Below are 22,269 nucleotides of genomic sequence, written 5' to 3'. Positions count from 1 at the left end.
CTTCTCCTGCTGGGGGCAATCAAGAAGTCTCACCTCAGTCCAAGAGTCAGCTGTGGTGTCTCCCCAGTCAGACAGTGACCAAAGTCAGGATACACCCCCTGGTTGCCTCCTGACGGGGGCTAAGGGTGAGGATTCCTGGCACTCCCAGTTTGGACTCAGAAGATGGGAGCCGTGTGGGGAGCAGCACCACCTGTACCTTCTCTGTGACTCCCCTGGACACTCTCCAGGAGGTCTGTGATGCTGGCCTGCCCTCTCCTTGTCAGCTCTGAGTCATTCATCTCCAGTTCTTACTGCGCTTGCTCATTGTCCTGGGTTGGGAAGGCTCCTGGTGCAGCCCTCACACATGCCCCTACACCTGCCCCCACAACTGCCCCCCATACTTGCCCCTGCACCTGCCCCCACAACTGCCCTCACACCTGCCCCTGCACCTGCCCCCCCCAACTGCCCCTCATACTTGCCCCTGCACCTGCCCCCACAACTGCCCTCTCACCTGCCCTCACACCTGCCCCCCACACCTGCCCCCCACACTTGCCCTCGCATCTGCCCCCACACCTCCCCTGCACCTGCCCCCACGCCTGCCCCCCACACCTGCCCCCCACACTTGCCCTCGCATCTGCCCCCACACCTCCCCTGCACCTGCCCCCACGCCTGCCCCCCACACCTGCCCCCCACACTTGCCCTCGCATCTGCCCCCACACCTCCCCTGCACCTGCCCCCACGCCTGCCCCCGCACCTGCCCCGCACCTGCCCCCACACCTCCCCTGTACCTGCCCCCACGCCTGCCCCCGCACCTGCCCCGCACCTGCCCCCACATCTCCCCGAAACCTGCCCCCACACCTGCCCTCACACCTGCCCTCGCACCTGCCCCCACATCTCCCCCGACACCTGCCTTCATACCTGTAGATGTCACACTGCCCAGCCCTGCAGTCCTCTCCCACTTGGCCGGTTTCAGGCTGCACCACTCCACCGAGATGACCCCAGCTGGTTTGGGGCTTCAGATCCCACTGCTGAGCCAGAGACCCAGATGGGTCTCAGACTGGCAGCCCCCCATAGCACCAGGCGTGGATGCACACCCATGAGATGTCACCTGGCAGGCACTTTGAGAATGTCCAGAATAGGTGTCAAAATCCACCCCCGACCTGCTGCTTTTGTCTTCCCCACCTTGGGGTGTCGGCACCTGCCTGTTCCCCCCTCTCCCCGCCAGCCTGGGCGCTGTCCCTCCCCCCATTCCTTCAGGAAGTCTAGCCAGTGCCACCTTCAAAACACACTTTGGGTCCACCTGGTCCCCTGTCCTCTGTCCAGCCCGCAGTCCCACTCAGCTTGCAGTAGGCGAAGCGAGGCCCCGCCCTCCCCGCAGGGCTGCTTGGACACATGTTTGAAACACAGCATCTGCGTGCTCCCTGAAAGGGCAGTTATTTATTCCTGAGTTTCCAGGATGTCTGCCCCTGTGTAGCCATGGGGTCGAGTCTGTCCAGGCTCCATGGGAGCGGAAAGTGCTGGGGACACCTCAAGGCTCACATGACTCTGTGGACCCTGAGCCTGGGGCCCCAGCCCACCCTCCCCTCCTCATCTGGCTCTGGCCATGTGCCCTGCACCCGTCCTGGTGCCCTGAGGCCAGGAAAGGGGGTTTCTGGGACCGCTGCTCGATGCCGAAGGGATTGTCCTCCCCACATGGGAATCATCTCACTGGACTTCCTGTGACAAGTGTAGACAGTCATTTCAAAATAAATCAAACTTCAGACGTGGTGCCGCAGCAAGTTGCAAAGGTCCTCCTCCCCTCCCCAACCCCAGGCTGCACCTGCTGCAGGCGGCTGTGGGCACTCCATGGACAACACCGCACAGACATTCTCTTGTCACCTAACTCTGATCCTGTACTTCAAAGGCCACGAGTAAGTGAAGACCCACTGCACTCTCGAAAAGCAGGAACCTCCTGCCTCCACTGAGCTGGCTTCGGAGCAGCCGGGCCTCCTGGTGCCAACACCTCCCGGCTGTTACCTGCCTGTCACCTGGGCGAGTCACCTGGAGCCGCGTCTGTGACATGGAAGGGAATGATTACAAAAGCCACATCATGTGAGATGTGCGGGCCCAGCCAGGCATCTGGGGCAGACCAGGGCTGCAAACGCACAACACTGCATCATGGGGCAGCCGCCCAGGGTGGGAGCGCGCATTTGCCTCCTGTGTAAGGCTTCCTCCAGCCCTGTGGTGAGCTGTGGGTTCATGCCCAGGGAATGTAAGCGAGCCGTTTCTGTGTGAAACCACAGCATCCACAGCCCAGACACCCTCCCTCCCAGCTTCCTCCCCGCTCCAGGGTGACCATGTATGGGCAGCCCTGATGTCCATCCGGCCCTTTGTGCGGGCGCCGGGAAGGGTCCTGCAGGCGGCACCCAGGGGTGGTGCGGGGGCTGTGTTTACACACAGCACAGCATGGGTCTTACTCAGCAACATGCCCAGGAGAAGCGCCCAGCCTCATTCTTCACAGCCGCTCTGGGGCACTCCACAGGAGAGGTGAAGGAGGCTTCCATCTGCTGCTGCTGCCCAACACCAGGGACTGGCAGAGGGTCCTCGTGCTTTGTAGGTACAAACGGCGCTTTCCCCTGGGGCAGACCTGAGCCACGACAGGCAGCCAGTGCACAGGAGTGTGTGCTCAGACCACACACAGTGGCTTTTCAAAGGAGTTTGCTTACTCAGCCACATCAGGGAGGGCACTAGGGCAGGTATCCAGAGTGCCAGTGACTTGGTCATTTTCTGAGCACGATGGCGGCTCAGGGTTTGGACCCCCAGAGGGAGCAGGGCCCTGTGCCTCGGCCTCCCTCGAGCGGCCCCGCCCTCCCTCAGCATGGGTGCTGAAGAAATGGAAGCCCACGCTGCCTGTCACGGACCTGCAGCTGGACTTTTACCCCACCCCATCTGTGTCGGTCACCCAGTCCCCTGTGGCACGGGTGCATGGAGGCCTAGTGAGGTCAGAAACGGTCCTGCCAAGGGTGGGGGGATTCAGGGTGGGGGAACAGGCAGCTGGCTCCGGGAGGGCTTCTGGTGTGAGTGTGGGGCAGGCCGGTCCACTTGCTCAGCTGGAGTTGGTGCTGTCTGGGGGTCCTAGGCCCACTTTCCTCCCACAGGCCTCTGTACTCGCTGGGCCCTGACTGTTGGTTGGGGTACGGTTCAGGGAAGAAACAGAGACAGACCCCTGGCATGCAGGGACTCCAGGTCTGGGGTCAGAGTGTGGGCGGGTCCTGAGGGCCCTGCCACCCGGCACTGCTGAGGACAGGTGTGCATCTGACAGCCTCCTGCCTCCACTGAGCTGGCTTCGGAGCAGCCAGGCCTCCCGGTGCCAACACCTCCCGGCTGTTACCTGCCTGTCACCTGGGCGAGTCACCTGGAGCTGCGTCTGTGACATGGAAGGGAATGGTTCCAAAAGCCACATCATGTGAGATGTGCAGGCCCAGCCAGGCATCTGGGGCAGACCAGGGCTGCAAATGCACAGGTGGGATCTGTGCCCTGTGCCCAGCCTGGCATACAGGCACCATCCCGAAGTGCCCCCGTGGGCTGTTCCCTGACAGCTTTGGAGGTAGGAAGTGGGGAGTGAGGACCCTGGTGAGGACAGGCAAACTCAGCCGTCACCCTCCTGGCCAGGGTACTACACCCACCCCACACCAGGGCTGGGAGCCAGGGATGGGCACAGCTTGGGCAGGCCATCCTGAGCGCCAGGCCTGGTCCGCAGGCCGGCTGGAGAGCCGTGGCTTGGACCCTGCCAAGCGGGATGCCGGCTCCTCTCCAGCATCTGCCGCCCGGGGTGGGCGCCCAGGGCCACCAGCCCTCGCGGCTCCTCCCCGCCCCCTGTGCGCGACTGTCATTGTTACCATTGCTTGGCTTCTGCCAAAACAGCCGCAGGACCGCCGGGTGCTTGAACCTTCTCCATGGGGCGTCCTGGCGGTGGTTTGAGCCTGGCGGTCCTCTCCGTCTTCCCCAGCCCCCCAGCCCCGGCTCCCGGCCGTTCCACTGCGCGGCGGCGGGGAGGGCGCGGCGCGAGCTGAGATGGTTCCGCCCGGCGCCGCCCCCGCCGCCCGCCGCCAGCCGCCCGCCGCGCCGAGCGCTCCCGCAGGATGGCGCGGGCCAAGCTGCCGCGCTCGCCGTCCGAGGGCAAGGCGGGCCCGGGGGGCGCCCCAGCCGGCGCCGCGGCCCCGGAGGAGCCGCACGGGCTCAGTCCGCTGCTGCCGGCCCGCGGTGGGGGCTCCGTGGGCAGCGACGTGGGCCAGAGGTAGGGGCGCGCGGGCCTGGGACCCCGCTTGGCAAATCGTGCTTGCATCCTGCTTGAGCTGTGCTGGCTGGGCTGCACCTGCGTTGCCTGCAGCCCGGGGAAGGGGGGACGCCAGGGTCTCCCCTCGTAAGCCCACCACAGCGCCCTGCTTCCTGCTGTGTCTCCAGCCTTTGGGAGCCTGCAGGACCCCCACTCCCTCCACTTAGCGGCTGAGCACGGCGGGGCTGCAGGTGAGACTGCAGGGGAGGGAGGAAGTGGACCCGGCTCTGTGCCAGGCACTGGGGGGCCCCTGCCCGAGCCCCGTCCCACAGGAGCCGCGATCTTGTTGGTGCCAGCGCCACTTTGGGGGAGACAGGGCCGGCATCTGTGTCCCCACCCCAGAGGTGAGTGAGGCTGAAGCCTGCACAGCAGATCGGGGCTGGGACACAGGGCTCAGGCTGCCCGAGGAACCCCGCTGTGGGATATGCCTGGTCTGGTGTCTGGTGCTTGTGGCAGGTGGGGTGCAGGAGGCTGTCTGTTGGGCAGGTGGAGCAGCGCCTACCCCTTCTGCAAGCTCGGGGTGGGACGCAGCACCCCCATTTCACGGATGAGGACACCGAGGCCTCATCCTGCAGCAGCAAATTCCTAGCCAGCACCTTTCCTGTGCCAGGAGCCATTCTAGATGCTGCGGGGGAAATGAGGATGATTCAGACCTGGCCTGGTGTGGGCACATGTCGTGGGCACGGAACCTGTTCCTTGGAGAGAGAGTTGCAGGCCAGGCTGGGACAGAAGAGCCAAGGCGTCCTGGGGTGCTGGTCCTTCTGGGACAAGCATGGGGAGATGGGCAGGGGCCTTCCAGGTAGCGGGAGCAGCGAGGGCTAAAGCTCCATCAGGGCTGGGGGGGCAGGGCTGGCAGAGCCAGGCCTGGCAGATGGCAGGGCCAAGGGTGCCCAGGAGCCTCTGCCTTGCCCCTCCCACCTGGCCATGGGCTGTTGGGCCCCTCCCCGCACCCCCATTTCTAGCTCTTCACAGCAGCCCTGGGGGGCACTGCCCAGCTTAGTCCCATTTGCGGAAGAGGCTGTTGAGGCTAAGGTCAAGAGCCTGGCTATAGCCTCCTGCAGCTAATGGGCAGCCTCCGCCCAAGAGGCGAGCATTGATCAAGGCCCTGGGGACCACAGTCTCCTCCCCCTCCTCTTCCTGGATGCTGGGATGGGGGGAACAGGGAGGGCAGTGATCCTGGAAACCTTGCTACAGCCAGCCCTGGAGGGGCAGGCTCCTTGCCCCATCCCTGTTCCTGCAGGGCCCACAGAGATAGCAGGTTCTGCCCAGGCTGCGTCTGAGCCCGCAGTGCAGTGCAGCATGGGAGCTGCAGCCCAGGCCCACCTCCTCCAGGAAGCCCTCCAGCATGTTCATCCCAGCCCTTTGGGCTATGCACTGTGCTGATGGTTCCACGTGGGTGGCCTCGCTCACCCCCCGGCAGACCCTGAGATGCAGAGTCCTTATAGCCTCCTTTTGCAGAGCAGGGGTAATGGAGCTGCTGCCCAGCTGAACTCAGCAGCCCCTAGGCCTGGAGCGTTCACACCGCAGGGCTTGTGCTGAGATGAGTAGGGCAGGCTTCCGAGCAGAGGAAGACTTGGTGGGTTTGTTCTTCCGGAGTGTGGATCTCACGGGAAACGCAGGCGAGGCCGGAGCCAAGAGGCAGGTGCGGTCTGCCCCAGGGAGCTGGGGGTCACAGTGCCGGCAGCTGCCTCATCCTGCAGGCCTGAGCTGCCTTCATGGGCCAGCCAGGGTCCAGGCTCCCTCAGCGCTCTCAGCCTCTGCCTGTCCCATTGCTGAGAAGATAGTGAAGCCGAAGAGAGGTCTCCACTGCCCCCCAGGGACTGAGTCACAGGAGGCGTTGGTGGGGGAGGGCCTTTGTTCCTGGTGCCCTTGCCCAGAGCTCCCCTAACACCCTGCGCCCACTCATGGGTGCTGCAGGCCGGCGTCTGTCCCTCCTCCCGCACAGTCGAGCCCCCCTGACCCTGAGTTCCAGGGTCTCCTCCTTCCTTCTCACTCCCCTGCATAAGGCTGGGGAGGGATTGGGAGCTGGTAAGACGGCATGGCCTCCGTGGTGGGGTCAGGAGACCATCACTGCAGAGTTTTTGAGTAAAAGTGCCCAGTAGGGGGACAGGGCCACTCAGTGAGACCTCACTGGGTCAGGAGGCCCTGGGCCCCCGGTGTCCCCACCACCCCTGGACCTAGGCGGCCTTGCCCCTCCCAGCTAGGGCCTCCCAGCCTCATGCCTGACTTAAGGCACCAATGCAGTCCCCTCCCCACATCCTCTCCAGGGCCGCTCCCCCCACCCCATCCTACTCCTCTGCTGGCCCAAAATCCTGAGGCCCCCACACAGCCTGAGGTCTAGTGTGGTCCAGTTCTCCTGCCACTGTGCCCAGCACCCCAGTGTCTGTGGCAGCCGCAGGCCTGTCAGAGTCCAGCTGTGGCACGCAGAGCCCCGGGCCCACCCCAAGCCCCTCGTCGTGGTGTTCTTTGGCTCAGGAGATGGTCCCGAGCCCCCCGACCCCAGACAGCCTTGCTGGGACCTCCCTCCCCTGCAGATCCAGACCTTCATGGTTGCCCCCACTCCTCTCCAAGAACCTGGCTACTCCTCTGTGTCCCCCTCACCCCAGGCACGCCCAGCGCCCTGCCCTCTTCATGGTGTTCACACCAGCTCAGCACACCCCTTCCCCTGGGCCTCAAGGCCCCCTTGGAGCTCGCCCCAGATGGCCTCTCACTCAGGAGGGCCCCTCCTGGGTATGGCCCCGTCACCCCTGAGGGGGCCCCGCCCTCCTCTGGCTTTGCCCCCGTCCAGGCTGTGCACCTTCTTTCCACACGGGGCTCTGTGCTGTTTCTCCCCCACCCTAGAACGCACCTGTTTGGGCGGCTGGTTTATCCTTGACCCGGGAGCATACACAGGGAGTGGCCAGCAGCAGGGGTGGGGCTGTGTTCCCAGGCCCTCAGGGGACACCCGGCCCTGTCTTTCAGGGGTGAGTTTGCTGGGTCCATACCGCGTTTATTTTCTCACGGTCCTGGAGGCTGGAAGTCTGAGCTTAAGGTGTGGGCAGGCCTGGTTCTTCCTGAGGCCCCTCTCCTTGGCTTGTAGACACCGTCTTCTCCCTGTGTCCTCTCCTGGCCGTCCCTCTGTGTGTGTCTGTGTCCTCATCTCCTCTTCTTATAAGGACACCAGTTTTGTGGGATTAGGCCCCACCCTCACGGCCTCACCTTAATGACCTCTTTAAAGACCTTGTCTCCAAACACAACCGTAAGCTGAGATACTGGGGTTCAGGACTTCAGCATGGTAGTTTGGGGGACAAAACTCTGCCCGAGATATGGGGGTACCCTTGTTGCATGTGGGACCCTGCTAGGACCTCGCAGCTCTCAGGATGGCTGTGCTCTGGGCATTCCCCAGGTTTAGAACACAGAGGCTCCCAAACTCCCCCGAGCAGGGAACCCCCTCTTCCCTGAAGCATCTTATGGGACTTGGGGTTGTGGGGTGCAGAGGGACACCCTACTCTTCCCCCAGTCAGCCCAGAGGGCCTCCTAGAGAGCCCAGAGGGTCCCTCTCTCTCTCGAGGCTGGCAGCTGAGACTGCTCCTTATGGGCACAAGTCAAGTGGGGACGGCCCCTCCTTACCTGGGCTCCTTCCCAACCCCAGCCCCAGGCTCTGCAGGACATAGCAGGGAAGGCAGGGCTAAGCCCAGACCCTTCCACTGACCACTGCTACCCTAAGCAGGGCTGAGACCCTCTCCCGGGAGGGAGGAGACAGCTTCGGGTGCAGGTTCTGTTCGTGTGTTGACAGCGAGCCTGGCCATGGGAAGAGGGTGGGCTCAGGGATGAGGCCCTCACCACCTGGTCCCAGCAGCATTAGGGCTGGCAGAGGCATAAGTGACACCCAGGCCACCAACCGCTGGGACACGCGAGCGTCAGGGTCCCGCTGGAGCACCGTGGGTTTGGATGCTGCAGATAGAGGCCCAGCTTCCTCAGCTCCCCTCCTCTCCCACCCCTCACCCTGCGGTTCACCTGGCAGGGTTTGTGCAGCCCACAGACCTTGTCTGCACAGGGCTCCAGTCCTCAGCTGGGTTCTGCACAGGCCAGCAAAGCCCCAGGTCCGTTTGCCCATAGGCTGCTGTCCTCCCCTTGGGAGCCCCTGAGTGTATCCTCTACACATGTGCTTGGTGGCCCCTCCCAAAATCAGCGGGAAGGCTGTCCTGGGCCTCAGGCTGTGGGACGTTTGACGGGCGGTGGTTTCCTCAACACTCAGACAACAGGGCCTTGGGCAGAGTAGATGGGAGGCCCCACGCACAGCTCAGTAGACACTTAGCTAGGGCTATATCGGGAGATGCAGAGGGACGCGGCCAGGGAGCACTTGGGAGAGAGGAGACAGTGGGCCCCAGCAGGGAGAAGCCCAGCCAGGGCCTGGCCACGCCGGACCCCACAGGCCAGGTAAACCCACTGCCATGGGCCAAGGCACTGCCAGGCTCCTGCCAGCCTCTGACACAGCTGTTGCCCTGGCTCAGAGCTTTGGGCAGCACCGGGGTCCAGTGAGAGGAAACCTGAGCTGGACAAACACACAGAATCTGCCAGAAGCTCTGAGCAAACTTAAATATCAGACCCTTTAAGCCTGGGGTTCCACCTGCTCCGTGTGGAGCATGCTGACACGGCCACCATGCCCTGCCGGGACCTCAACCCTCCCAGGGATGTGTCCAGCCTCCGCCTCCCCCAGAGACCAGGAGCTGCTAGCGCTAGGGGCACCAGGAGGGTGCCTGCCCACCCAGAGGGCCTGGCATAGGCGGGTGAGCGTGTGCCTGTGACCCCAGGCCGGCTCCTTCTTTTCTGCTTATGTGGCCTCAGAAGACAGTGGTCCTCTCTGAACTTTTGTTTTCTTTTCTGAAAAATGATTGTTCTGAGGATTAAAAGAGAGAGGTCCCTCTGAAGTCCTTTGTGGAGGAGCTGGTCCAGGACAGGCACATAGTCAGTGAAGGCAAAGACCCTCAGCACTCCCACCCTACCCAGCCCCCGACCAGGCCAGTCCTCCGGAGCCCTCAGCTCCCACCAGCCTCTCCCTCCGAGCTCCACATCCAGTGCAGGTTGCAACCACCTTGGTGTCATCTGCCTGCTGGCCAGTCTGGGACAACTGGGGCCAGGTTGCCTGGGGCCAGGCTGAAGGGGTAGCAGGCGTGTGGTTGCTGGCCTAGTGGAGTGGGGTGTGTCCAATCCCCTGAGACGCATGAGCTGTGAGCCCTGGCTTGTCCTATCTCAGGAAGCCTTGGGGCAGGGCTGGTGGGTGCCTCACCCACTGGCCTGTGTGTAGGGCAGGGGAGTGGAGACAAGGGACAGCCTCGCAGACCTCGGCATGAAGTGGAGCTCACCGCGCTCACTCCTGGATGCTGGGGACCCCACATGGGGCCTGGGCAGGCTTCGTGCTGAGCAGGGCCAGGGCGAGTGCCCAAAGCATCGTCACCTGCTTGCGTGGCTGAAGGGTGGCCCTATCCTCGAGTGCGGTTGTCACCCCCTATCTGGCCCAGGCACAGGAGGGTGCATGCGCGGGGATCTCCCAGCGGGCTGTGCTGCTTTCTCGGGCCCTGAGGGGGCCAGGCTCGGCTCAGTGCCCCCACATGGCTCTGCGCGTGGGCTGCCTCCTACAGGCACCTCTCGCGTGCCCGAGGGCGCTGAAGGTCCAGGCCCCCCAGAGCCTCCCTGCGTGTCTGTGCCCTACCTGGTCCCAGAGCCCAGGCTCTCCATCTGTCTGTCTGCTGCCTTCGTCCGTCCGTCTGTCTGTCTGCCGCCTTCATGTGTCTGTCTGTCTGCTGCCTTCGTCCGTCCGTCTGTCTGCCGCCTTCATGTGTCTGTCTGTCTGCTGCCTTCTCCATCTGTCCGTCTGTCTGTCTGCCGCCTTCATGTGTCTGTCTGTCTGCTGCCTTCTCCATCTGTCCGTCTGTCTGCCGCCTTCTGGTTGATACCCCTCTGGTTGTGTCTCCAGGCTTCCTGTAGAAGATTTCAGCCTGGACTCCTCCCTGTCTCAGTAAGTGTTTTCACAGGAGGGACTGTCTTGGTGGCAGACAAGGGCTTTTAGAGGCATGAGAGCCCTTGTCTCTGGGACCCCTCAACGCAGCATCCCCTGCAGCTGGGCCAGGGCCACCAGCACCTCCCAGCACCCACTGGTGCCTCTGGGTCCCGGGTGCTGGGACTGGAGATAGGACAGTGAGTGTCCCCCCTTGGAGAGGAGCCTGAACTTGGGAAACGGACTCCCCAGAGGCGGGTGCTCCGTAGCCCCTGCAGTGGTGGCCACGGCCTCAGGAGAGGCAGATGGCAGAGCAGGGCCCCCTGTCATGGTGTTTCCCAGGGACAGGCAGGCAGGCAGGCAGCTGCTGGGGCCCTGGGCTCCGGCTCAGCCCACCTTGGCTGCCTGTGCCAGTCCAGCCCCTAGGAGCTGGGATGCACTCTCAGAGGCTGCGCCACTCCCCCCTGAGCCTCTGGGGCTCTGCCGTTGGTGTTTCCTGACTTCGGCTCAGATGTAGGTCAAATGGAAGAGGCTTTGAAGCCAGGGCAGCCAGAGCCCCTCAGAGCAGCCAGGCCCTGTGCACTCCTGGGAAGCCCCCCGCCGCCGTCCACCTTCAGCACGGTCTCCAGGAGGGGCCCCAGGCTTACTGTTCCGTGCACAGCACCAGCAGCAGAAACCACCGAGCACTCAGCACTCACGGCTGCTGAGCATCCAGGGGCCGCCCGTCGCCTGTGGTGGGGCCTATTATTATTCCAAAAGAGTCCTGGAGGCTGGGAGGCCAGTGGCCACCCCCTGGGCCTCCGTCTTCCCCGCCCAGGGCCCATGGTGCAGAGGGTGATGGGTGTGAGACAGAAGGCGTGTCCACCATCCAGGGCTCTCCTGGCGCCGCCCCAGGCTCCGAGGAGTCAGGTCTCAGACCTGTGGGGGAAACGGATGCGTCTGCGGCCACCCAAGGGGCCGAGGCTATAGTGTGTGCCCCCGTGGCACTGTCTGGACACAGCAGATGTTCCTGGACCGTTGGAGACCCAGCTGGACTCACCCTTCAACCCTGAGTCAGCCTCACCTGGGCCCCTGGCCAAGCCATGGGGGGCCCCAGACGCCCAAGGGTGCAAAACAGGGACCCCAGGGGGACGGAGCCATGTGTCTGCCCTTTCTAGGCCCTTGGGCGTGTCAGATGCTCTGTCCAGGCTCAGAATAGCTGGCCCCAGGGTTGGCAGTGGGCCTAAAGCCTGCCCTTTCTTCCTGCCTGCCTGGTGCCGGGGGCAGAGGCCTGCGTGGAGCTCCCAGGCACCTGCCTAAGAGCCAGCCGGCACCCAGCCACTGACAGAGAGAGGCAGCTCGGACCTCGGCCCCATGTGAGTGCAGGGCTATGGTGGGCCCTGAGGCGTGTGCCTGGCAGCCTGGAGCTAGTGTGGAGCTTCCCGGCATGGCCATCTGTGCAGGGCCACCTGCCAAGAATCCCTGGAAGGCCAGTCCCCCAGCCTGCAGCTGGCCTGCCGGTCAGCAGGGAGAAGCGTTGCCTCCCGGCCTCTGCCGACCGCAATTGTCACAGGGCAGCCGGCACTTGCCTCAGAGGGTCCTGTCTTGCTGTGGGGGTGGGCACTGTAAGAGCCCTTTTGCAGCACAAGGGCCTCCTCAGGCAGAGCAGTGCTGTGAGCCCCCGGGCACAGGCAGGCAGTGGGTATGGGTGCACACGGGGCCCAGGCCTGGCTCAACACCAGCCATGCCTGACCGGGGCAGAGCCACCACCTGGGGACAGACTCCCCTGCTGCCCTTACGGGGAGCCCCAAGGACCTAGGCCCGGCACTGCCTCTGACCTGCTGCGTGATTGGGGCAAGTGCGGGCCTCGGGGAGCCTCGGGGGGCTGCAGTGGGCCTCAGCTGACCGGGAGCTGCCCTGTCCTCACGGTGCCAGGGACAGACTATTCGCCACAGGCCAGTGCCGCTGACGGCTCTCCTAGGGCCAGGGCCAGGATTTGGCCTGTGGATTCCTCAGGGACCGTGGCCTCACCCCAGGGAGTGCACGAGGGACTGTCTGAGGCTCCCTGCTGCATCCAGCACCCCCTGGCCAGGCCTGCCTGCGTGTGCCCGTGAGTCCCACCGGCCATGTGCCTTGTTGCTGGGCTGTAGGCCATGGGCAGTGGTGGTCCCTGGTGTGCCCCGTCCTCCCCGCCAGCCAAAATGCAGACTGGCAGAGGTCAGACGGGCCCAGCCCCCTGTGGTGCGTGTGTGGCTGCGCCCCTGAGCCCGCCTCCCAGGGTGGAGGTCGGGACCTGTGGCTGGGGGTCCAGGAGTGCCAGGTGTGGACTTTGCTTGGGAACGGCGATGTTCCCACACAGATGCTGCCGTGAGCACTCGCATGCTATCTGCCTGGTGAACAAATGAGTGAACTGATGAGTGGATGAGAATGGACACAGGAAGTAGATTATTCTACCCTGTCCTTGCCCATTGGCCTGGGAGCCCACGTTCGCAGGCAGGTTCTTCCCAGCCCTGGGGGCGGCTCCCCATGGGAGTTCTCGGTCGTCTCCCACCTCTCGGGGCGCCCCACCGAGCCCACGCCCGGCTCCCAGGAGCAACTCGCCATGAGCCGGTCCCTGCTTTCCCACAGGCCGGGCCCTGACAGGAAGCGCAGGAAGCGGAGAGTGCAGCCCCACCCGGGGTCCCGCCTCTGCCCGTGGTCCACACTTGTGGCTTCATAGCCTGGGAACCACAGTGAGTCGAAGGCCTGCACTGTCTCTTCCGGCCGACGTGGGTCCTGATGGTTTGAGCAGATGGGTGCTGGCCCCCAGATGAGCACCAGGGCACTCCGGTGCCTGGAGCCTCCGAGCAAGGGCGTCGTCCCAGGAGAAGCCTGGGACACAGAGGCCATTGTTTCTCTCTCACCACAGGCAGAGCTCCTCCACCTGTCCGCTGTCCTTGGGACGCCCCAGAGTTGGTCCCTGTCCTGGTTCGCCTTCCCCAGGGAGGAGGCCCAGGCTCTGGCAGGTGGAGGGGAACGGCCGGGCAGAGGAGCGGCTGAGCAGAGGAGCAGCAGGGCCCGTGTAGCCTCAGAGGGCTCACTGGGTCTTAGCCCTGGGCCTCTGGCTGCCGGGCCAGGAGCATGCTGTGACTCTGAGGAGCTAGCAGAACCCTCCAGGCTACCAGTGTCCATGAACCTCTGGCGCAGCAAGGAAGCTTGAGCCACTCTGGCTGGAACCTCCAGGCGGGTCTACACCAGCCGGGTCGGCCTGGAGCTGACCCCAGCCAGGCCTCTGCAGCCACAGGCTCCCTCCCCAGGTGCCGCTGGGTGATTCGTTAAGACAGATCACACCAGTCACCTGAAATACACTTCAGGGGAAAATGGATGGTTTTTATCTCCTTTTTGTGGTGGTGCTAGGAGAAGTGGGCGGCCACAGTTCGTTAAAAATTAAAAGCAGAGGAGGCTTCATTAATTTCTCTGGCATTGCAGGCTCCGGTGTCTCAGGGAACAGGCCTGCCAGGGCCCAGCGTTTCTCTGGCTCCACGTGGAGGGTGCTTTCCGTGCGGGTGGGCACTCCCCGCTGAGCTCCGTGGGGGGCTGCCCAGATTGGGGCCCACGGCCCCTGGGTGAGGGGACCAGGGTCTGGCTGGGCCGTCTCCCTAAAGAGCTCAGTGCTCTGTTTCTGGGGTGCCAGGAGGAGACCAAGGGACCTCAAAGAGAAGCTGTTGGGGGCACGACTAGTCCCAGGTCAGCAGTCCTCAACCCCACTGTGTCTGGGGAGGAACTTGGCTGTCCAGAAGCCAGTGAGGTCCTGGCGATGGGCAGGGTTGCATTTCTCTGTTTCCTGGCTGTGGAGGCCAACGGGAGCCCGGTGGGACGCACTGGCTTCGTGGTCTTGGCAGGCAGTTGCAGAGGCCCAAGGCCCAGAGTCCCAGCTGCCCCGGGTCCATGGGGAGGTAAAGGGAGGAGCAGGAGCTCCTGGGAGGCCCATGACCACTGGAGGGCTGGGGGTGTGGCCAGAGCTGGCTGGAGAGATGGAGCTGACTGGGTGTTGCCTTGAAGCGGAGTGTGGGACGATGGTCAGGGTGGAGCTGGGCACCCCCGCCTAGCAGGAGTGGTCAGGCAGGAGCCCCAGGCCCGGAGGGAGGTCAGAGGGGAGAAACATTCTGAGGGCAGAGCTGCAGGACCTGCTAATGGCTCTGGTCTAGGGGAGAGGAGGGTACAGGAGCCTGAGGTTGGTGTGGGGTAGTTGGCCTGGTGCCATCAGGAATGGAGAATTCTGCCTGGGTGAGGCGGGCGGTGGATGCCAGAGGGCAGAGTGAGACTGGACAGCTGCCAGCAGAACCAGTTGGGAAGTCACCCCTGCGTGATACTTAATTCCTGGGCTGGGTGGGGGAGAGGCACCTGTGGCCAGCGCTGGGGTCCCCCAAGGAGAACGGAGCGGAGAGAGAGGGGAAAACCAGAGCTCTGGGAGGCTGTGCTGAGAGGCCCAGGGAGGAGGGGAGATTCTGGGGCCTGGTCACCATGAAGGGCATGGTGAGGCTCCCTGCCGGACAGGAGAGGGTGGGAGGCAGTAGGGGCAAGTGAGGTGGGCAGCCTCCCCGCATTGAGACTTTTGCCATGGAGGGCAGGACAGTGGTGGGGAGGCGGGCAGGGTGGGTTCCTAAGCAACATGCTTTTAGGACCCAGTGGTCCCTGGGTACCCCTGGCAGTGAGGGGAGGAGGGCCTTAGGAAACCCTGGGCTCAGCCCCCAGGGGCAGCTCCTCCCTCAGCTCTGCCTCCCCACCAACATGGCCGGACCAGGCCCAGCACAGCCTGGACCTCCAGCGTCCTGTCTGAGCCTCTCATTCAGAGAAAGACAGTGGACGAGGCCCCCAAAGAGACCCTCATGCAGCGAGGGCCCTCCCCAGTCAGGGCTCCAGGCACACAGATGAGAGGTGTGGGGCAGGAGGAGGGGCTGGGGGACCGAGCAGAGCTGTCTGCGCTGAGGGGTTCCAGGGTGAGAGGTGTGGGGCAGGAGGAGGGGCTGGGGGACCGAGCAGAGCTGTCTGCGCTGAGGGGTTCCAGGGTGAGAGGCGTGGGGCAGAGGAGGGGCTGCGGGACCGAGCAGAGCTGTCTGCACTGAGGGGTTCCAGGTGAGAGGCGTGGGGCAGGAGGAGGGGCTGCGGGACCGAGCAGAGCTGTCTGCACTGAGGGGTTCCAGGGTGAGAGGCGTGGGGCAGGAGGAGGGGCTGGGGGACTGAGCAGAGCTGTCTGTGCTGAGGGGTTCCAGGGCATGATGGAGCACTCTGGGGGCAGACTGACCCCTGATTAGCACCGGGTTCAGACCCCACTGGTCTGTGGGAGGCTCGTCCCACCGCCTGGCTCCAGAAGCCCCAAGTGTGCCAGGTGGGGTGACCAACCTGCCCCAGGACTTGGCCTGAGTCTCCTTTTCAGCATGGGACAAGGGCACCCAGAGCCACGCGCCTCTTCCTGGGCCCTGGCCCTTCTTTCTTTCTTTATTATTCATTTTTGAGACAGGGTCTCGCTCTGTCACCTAGGCTAGGGTGCAGTGGCCTGTTGAAGGCTCTCTTCAGCCTCAAAATGCTAAGTTCAAACGATTCTCCTACCTCATCCTTCCGAGAAGCTGGGACTACAGGCACGTGTCACCATGCCTGGCTATTTTTTGTAGAGACAGGGGGTCTTGCTATGCTGCCTAGGCTGGTCTCAAACTCCTGGCCTCAAGCGATCCTCTCACCTCTGCCTCCCAAGGTCCTGGGATTACAGGCATCTGCGACCGGCCTCTGGCCCCTTCTTGAGCTCTGTAACCAGCAGAGGCCACTGTGGCCACTGGGGCAGATCAAGGCAGGTGCTGGGACTCTACCAAGGCCCCTCCTGCCCACCCCACAGCAGCCCCACCACGAAGGCTGCTGCACACACCTGGTCCACATCACTTACCCTGAGTGTTGTGAGCTTTGGGAAACACCGAATATTTTAATCACTTTTGGAGATGTTGGGGTCACCAGCCCCGGGCCAGGCAGTGACATCAAATTCTCAGATTCGATTGATGGGAGCCAGTGCCTGCTCAGAGGGGAAGTGAGGCTCACAGCCCGCCCACTGGGTGTCACAGCCTCCTGCCCTGGTGGACGGTCACAAGGAAGGGGTTGAGGCGGGAACAGGGGTTGGGCTGGTGCTTACCTCCCCCCACCTCTGGACAGCTGCCCTGGGACCTCTGCTTGAATGTTGCCTCCTCCAGGATCCTTCCAGGCAGCACAAGTCTTCCTCTGGGCTCCCCTGTCTGTCTGCCCTACTGTGTTGTGGCCCTCGCCCTGCACTGGGCAGGGGGCCCATGCTGAGGAGCTCACCTGGACTGTGTGTTCTGCCCCCACACCATCCCTGAGGGAAGCAGGGCACCTCTCTTTGACCCCAGGGAGCAAGGCCAGGCACCAGAGGCAGCCCCCGAGGGCTAAGGCAGCCAACTGATAGGAGTAGACTTCATGGAGGTCACAGTGGCCATAGCTGGGAGCAGTCGAGGGTCCCGTGGAGGACAGCCCAGCACCCCAGGGTACAGGCTGTTTAGTGGGACATGTACTCCGCCTTCCCAGAGATGGCTGCGCCTGCTGCAGGAACTCTGGCTCCGGGTCTCACTCCTGTCTGTCCTGCAGGCTGGCACCATTGGAGTGTTCATCTCAGGGGAACATTAAACCCTGGCCCAGCCTGGCCTGCATCCCGGCACAGCCGGGCACAGGAGGCCCTGTGTCCAAGGCTGGGACAGTGGGGGCAGCAGCCATCCACCCCCAGGCTCCATCCTACTCTTGGTGGCCAGCCTGGGTCATGGAGGTGGTGGCCAGAGTAGGGGAACCACACAATCTCCCCACTCCACCTCACCCTACCTGCCACCCTCGGTGACTGGCACACTGTGGTCTCTTCTCAGGACCTGGAGGCCAGCGGGCTGGATGACAGGCCCCAGGAGCATGGGGGTTGAGGGATGTCTGGGAACTGGTGGCTGGGGCCATAGGTGAGCCTGAGGGAAGGGGAGCAGCCCTGGCTGGAGAGGGCCCCACGGCTGGCCTGCAGGCTGGGTGCAGGGATGACCACCTCCCACCAGCCCATCTTCCCCGACAGCCCTTGAGGCTGCAGTGGCCCATAGCCGTGGAGCACAGCCACCAGCGGCCTCCAGAGAGAGCAGCTGAGCATCAGCTGTGGACAGCCTATCTGACGCAGGTCCTACAGTGTGTTCTCAGCATTTGCAGTGTCCTGAGCACCATACCCAGGGCCGTATGGACAACTTGACCTCCTGGCAGCTGTCCTGCACCCACGGAGGCTTAGGCGAGGGTGTGTGGAGTGGGTGCTGCCCCCTGAGCCCCAACAGGGCGGCCTGGAGGGCCCAGATTCATAGCAGTGAGTGCCCAGGGGTGCAGGGAGGAATCTTGAGAGGAGCCGAGGCTGGGTCAGCTGTCTGCTGGGTGTGACGGACACCAGGGGCCTCCCAGGTCTGAGATGGAGGCAGTGACCCTGCTGTCTTCTCAACGCCTGCAGTTGGAAAGTTGGAAGAAGTCAGTTGGATTGGGGCTTCTGGCGTGTCCCCAGCCTGAACCCCCACTGGTCCTGAGCCCCCACGCCCCTCTCTGCTCCTCCAGGGTCCAGGTGGAGTTCTACGTCAATGAGAACACCTTCAAGGAGCGGCTCAAGCTGTTCTTCATCAAAAACCAAAGATCGAGTGAGTGGGGTGCCTGGAGGGCCACTCCCAGGCAGGGAGGTGTTGGGGGCGCTGGGAGCAAGGCTGGCAATGGCAAAGGCTGGGGCTGTGAGCTCAGGGAAGAATCCATGGGGTGGGAGCCGCCTGAGTGCTGCAGGGGGATTTGGAAGCAGGGTGGGGGTGGGGGTGCATGGTGAGTGGGGCATAGGGTCACTCCCTCTTAGCTTCACACTGTCTGAGACCAGGGCCTCTCCAGCGAGACCCATGGGGACACTGCCCTGCCTGCTGGGCAGGGTAGGGCAGGACCATCCACAGGTGCCTGCAAGGTCTCCCCTGTGGACACGGCCCGCCTCCCACCCCTCCATACAGCCCCACCCTCCCCAACAGCTCCCTGCCCCGTTCCCAGCCAGAGCTTGGCCTCATGGCCCCCCAAGGGATGCAGGGTGAGGACTTGGGGGTTTTCCCAGGGGCTCCACATTCACCTGCCTGCTCCCCAATCCTTATCCTGACCCCCAAGAAGTGGAGTGGCCTCTAGAAATCCCCCGCACCTGTAAGGTGGGGCCAGGGACGGAGCCTTTCGGAGGCTGACCCGGGAGCACCGGCCACCAAGCAACGCAGGGCACACGGGGCTCTGGGTGCAGCCGGGTGTGGGAGGGGAGCCCAGCTGGGGCCATCCAGAGAGCCCAGCCAGACCCGGGTGCAGGCCCTGCTCCCCGAAGCCCAGGGCTGGGTCAGAGCCCTGAGGCCGCTGCCCTCCCCGCAGGCCTGAGGATCCGGCTGTTCAACTTCTCCCTGAAGCTCCTCACCTGCCTGCTCTACATCGTGCGCGTCCTGCTCGACGACCCGGCCCTGGGCATCGGATGGTGGGCCACCTGCGCGGCTGGGCGAGGGGTCGCGGGTCCCAGGGCTGAGCCTTCCTGCTGGGCCATTACAGAGGCTGATGGTGTCCCTGAGGGAGCTCCTGTGCCCGGGGCCTTGGGGAGTCCTTCCTTCCCCAGCGCCACTCAGTGCCCAGGCTCCCGCAGACGGCTCAGCGTAGGGAGAAGGGTCCCCATCGTAGACTTCCAGCTGTGCCCTTAACTGACCCCAGAAGGTCCACGGAAAGGCTGGAGCATCTAGGAAACCCCTCCCTGCCCCCACAAATGTCTTCGAGCTCACTTGAGCTTCTGCAGGTCAGGGAAGGGGGCGCCCAGCCCCCCAGGAAAAGCCCCTACCTGTTTCTGGGAGTGTCTTCTACCCCTCCTGGGTCCCAAGGAGTCCCCTTCCGGGGCCCATCCTCCTGAGGCCAATGCTCCAGGGACTTCCGGGAGAGGTGCTCAGGCAGCCATGTGCAGTCAGGTCCTCAACAGCCTCGCAGCAGCCACCATGAGGGTGGGTGGGAACTTGCTCTGAGTCCTGTTCGCTTTCTGCTGTCGCTGCTTCGAGAAGTGGCAGCTGCTGGGACCTACTCTGTGCCCAGGGCGCCTTGGTGACTCCTGCTCCCTCTGGGTGGGTCCCAGGGGACATCAGCAGGGCCCTGCGGTCCTCAGGATTGTCCTGAGTCATGTCTTTGGGGACCAGCCCCCAACCCCAGGCCTCTCGCTCTGGCTCCCTGGCGCTTGGATGCTGTGCTCTGTGTCCTGTTTCTTCTCTCCCCTCTCCTGCCTCGTTCCCTCGTTCACCTATTGTCTTGTTCCATCCTGCTTCCTGGTTTCCAGAAATCCTTCCTCTGAACGTCCTTCCGAGGATGGCATCTCCAGTCCTTTCCTGTTTTACATTTTCCCCATCTGCTGGGCCAGTTTCTCCCGAGCTCACATTGGGCCCTGATTTTTTCATACCCGTAATCTCCTCAAATGTCTGGTGCTATTTATGCATAAGAGTGCTCAGGCGCTGAGGGGCTCTGCAGCCACATGTGTGGTGTGGTTGTCACCATCCAGCTATCGGGGTGAACCCTGCCAGGATGTTGGTCCCCCTCTCTGGCTGCACAGAGCAGGTTCTTCCCTGGAGAGGAAGGCCTGACTGCCGGGAGCCTGGCCTCTGGGAGCCTAAAGGTGTGCATGTAAACTTTTGCTCAATTCCCTTTTCACCTGTTACCCCATCACGAGGGGCCTGGCATCCCCAGGCCAGAGACTTACCCTCTCCTGTCTTTGTCTATGTCGGAAGAGGGCAGAACCCACTAGGATAATTTGAGAAGGAGAACTGGACCCTAACTGACTCTCAAGCTACTTTCCTGGGTCACCCCCCACCCCAAGTCCCAGGGGCCCCTGGGGCTTCTGGTTTCAACTCCCCACAGGGCACGAGTCTGTTGTGTTCACTGCCCATCCCCTAGCACAGCGTCCAGGACGTGGACGGGGGTAGGAAGATGGGTGGATGATGGATGGTTGGATGGATGGATGGATGGAGGGATGAGTGGATGGGTGGATAATGGATGGATGGGTGGATGGATGGTGGGTAGAAGATGGATGGATGGATGGATGGATGGATGGATGAGTGGATGGGTGGATGATGGATGGATGGTTGGATGGATGGATGGATGGATGGATGCAGTGGATGAAGGGATGAGTGGATGGGTGGATAATGGATGGATGGGTGGATGGATGGTGGGTAGAAGATGGATGGATGGATGGATGGATGAGTGGATGGGTGGATGATGGATGGATGGATGGGTGGATGGATGGCAGGTGGATGATGGATCGGTGGATGGGTGGAGGGATGGACGTTGGATGGAAGGATGAGTGAATGGGTGGAGGAATGAGTGGATGGGTGGAGGGATGAGTGGATGGATGGGGAGATGAGCAGATGGATGGAGGGATGAGTGGATGGATGATGGATGGATGGATGGACAGATGAGTAGATGGATAGATGGAAGAGTGGATGGATGGATGGATGATGGATGGATGGATGATGGAGGGGTGGATGGATGAGTGGATGGATGAACAGATGAGTGGATGGATGGAGGAATGAGTGGATGGATGGATGGAGGGATGGATGGTGGATGGATGGATGAGTGAATGGATGGATGGGTGATGGATGATAGAAGGATGTCCAGATACTTCTGTGGGCATTGAGTTTGCAACAACCCCATTAAAAATCAGGGGAAAGTGGGTCAGTTGAAAGAAAAGACAAAAGGAGCTGGCCATCGCCCGGGGCCTTGTGAGCAGTGAGGTCTCCTTGGTCAGTGACCCTGGCATTGGTGATGGTCTGGGACAAAACTAGCATGTTGGCCACGCCCTGGTCACTGTCGCAGCAGCTGGTTCCAGGTGGCTTGGGGGTCACTTGTCCTCAGAAGCAGCTTAGGGACTTGCCTCTTGGAGTCAGCACCTAGGGATAGGAGCTTCCTCTCCCTGTCTCTTGAGCACTGTCCAGCCTTGTTCAAGGTAGCTCTGGCCTTGGGCAGGCCCTGAGTGTTCCCAAGTGCTCTCTCTGGCCATGCAGTGCCCCTCCCTGGGAGCCTGTTGTCAACACAGGCAAAACCAGTGTGTTACTGTTGAGTCAGGGCTACCCCCAATCCCGCAGATGTGGGATGTACCCTCGCTGTCTGCCTGCTGGGCTGAGCAGAGGCCACCCCAGCCTTCCTCAGTTAGAGGCCCTCCTGCAGGATCTCTGCAGTGGGTGGGGAGGGGGCAGACTGCCTTGTCTCCCAGATGTGAGAGCTCAGACCCTTCCAGGATGTGGGGGTTAGCCCTGGGTGGGTGAGTAGGAGGCCCCCATGAACCTGAGCCTGTGGCAACCCTCGGGCAGCAAGTCCTTGCAGTGGTGCTGGAGGGGCCGAGGCCAGGCCAGCGCTGTGTCTCTCCACAGCTGGGGCTGCCCAAAGCAGAACTACTCCTTCAATGACTCGTCCTCTGAGATCAACTGGTAAGTCCACACTCCAGCTCCCAATAGCCAGGTGCTCAGAGGCTTGGGACCAGGGTTGGGTGGGATGGCCAGAGGCTCACACTGCCTGGTCCCTGAGGGACAATGCCCAGCCTCAGCCCAGCAGCCACCCAGGTTCCCCAGAACACATGTGCCCTTGGCCCTGGCTATAGTCAATGCTGGGAATGTCTCCTTCAAGAGGAGCAGTTTGAGAATTATGAGTTCCCAGCCAGTTCCACAGCCTCCACACACTCTTCCTGAGCCCAGCGAGAGATGCAGGGAAGCCTGTCTCCTGGTGAGTTGACAGCTTCTCTTCCAGTTCACCATCTTATGGCCAAGGAATGCGGCTGCCCTGGGCAGGCAGTGAGAGGTGACTGCGGGGCAGACCTGTCCCCAGACCCTGCTAGGCGTGTCCCCAGTGCCCAAGCCCCTGTCCACATCAGGCGAGGGGCAGATGGTCCCCTGCAGCCATGCCCCGCCTGTTTATGGATGAGGAACCGAGGCTCAGGGAAACCCAGAGGGCTGTC

General features: G+C 63.0%; 1 protein-coding gene across 6 annotated transcripts in view; it reads left to right on the top strand.

Annotated features, from left to right (window-relative positions):
* KCNT1 (potassium sodium-activated channel subfamily T member 1) overlaps window positions 1-22,269 on the top strand; it is a 92,085-nt gene that overhangs the window by 28,680 nt on the left and 41,136 nt on the right. For 2 of the 6 annotated variants that reach the window (XM_033238590.1, XM_033238589.1), the window contains exons 1-5: window positions 4,011-4,255; window positions 10,251-10,292; window positions 17,850-17,929; window positions 18,672-18,771; window positions 21,689-21,745. In XM_033238590.1, coding sequence (XP_033094481.1) covers window positions 4,101-4,255; window positions 10,251-10,292; window positions 17,850-17,929; window positions 18,672-18,771; window positions 21,689-21,745 — 434 coding nt within the window. In that variant the 5' untranslated portion in view covers window positions 4,011-4,100. Of the gene's footprint in view, window positions 1-4,010; window positions 4,256-10,250; window positions 10,293-11,523; window positions 11,627-17,849; window positions 17,930-18,671; window positions 18,772-21,688; window positions 21,746-22,269 lie in introns of those variants that run through there. The other 4 variants (XM_033238595.1, XM_033238593.1, XM_033238591.1 and 1 more) reach the window with 3 other exon arrangements.

This window comes from Trachypithecus francoisi, unplaced genomic scaffold (assembly GCF_009764315.1).
Source record: "Trachypithecus francoisi isolate TF-2019V2 unplaced genomic scaffold, Tfra_2.0 Lachesis_group16, whole genome shotgun sequence".
Classification (NCBI taxonomy): domain Eukaryota; kingdom Metazoa; phylum Chordata; class Mammalia; order Primates; family Cercopithecidae; genus Trachypithecus; species Trachypithecus francoisi.
The sequence above is the reverse complement of the archived record's forward strand: the minus strand, read 5'-3'. Positions and strand labels throughout refer to the sequence as shown.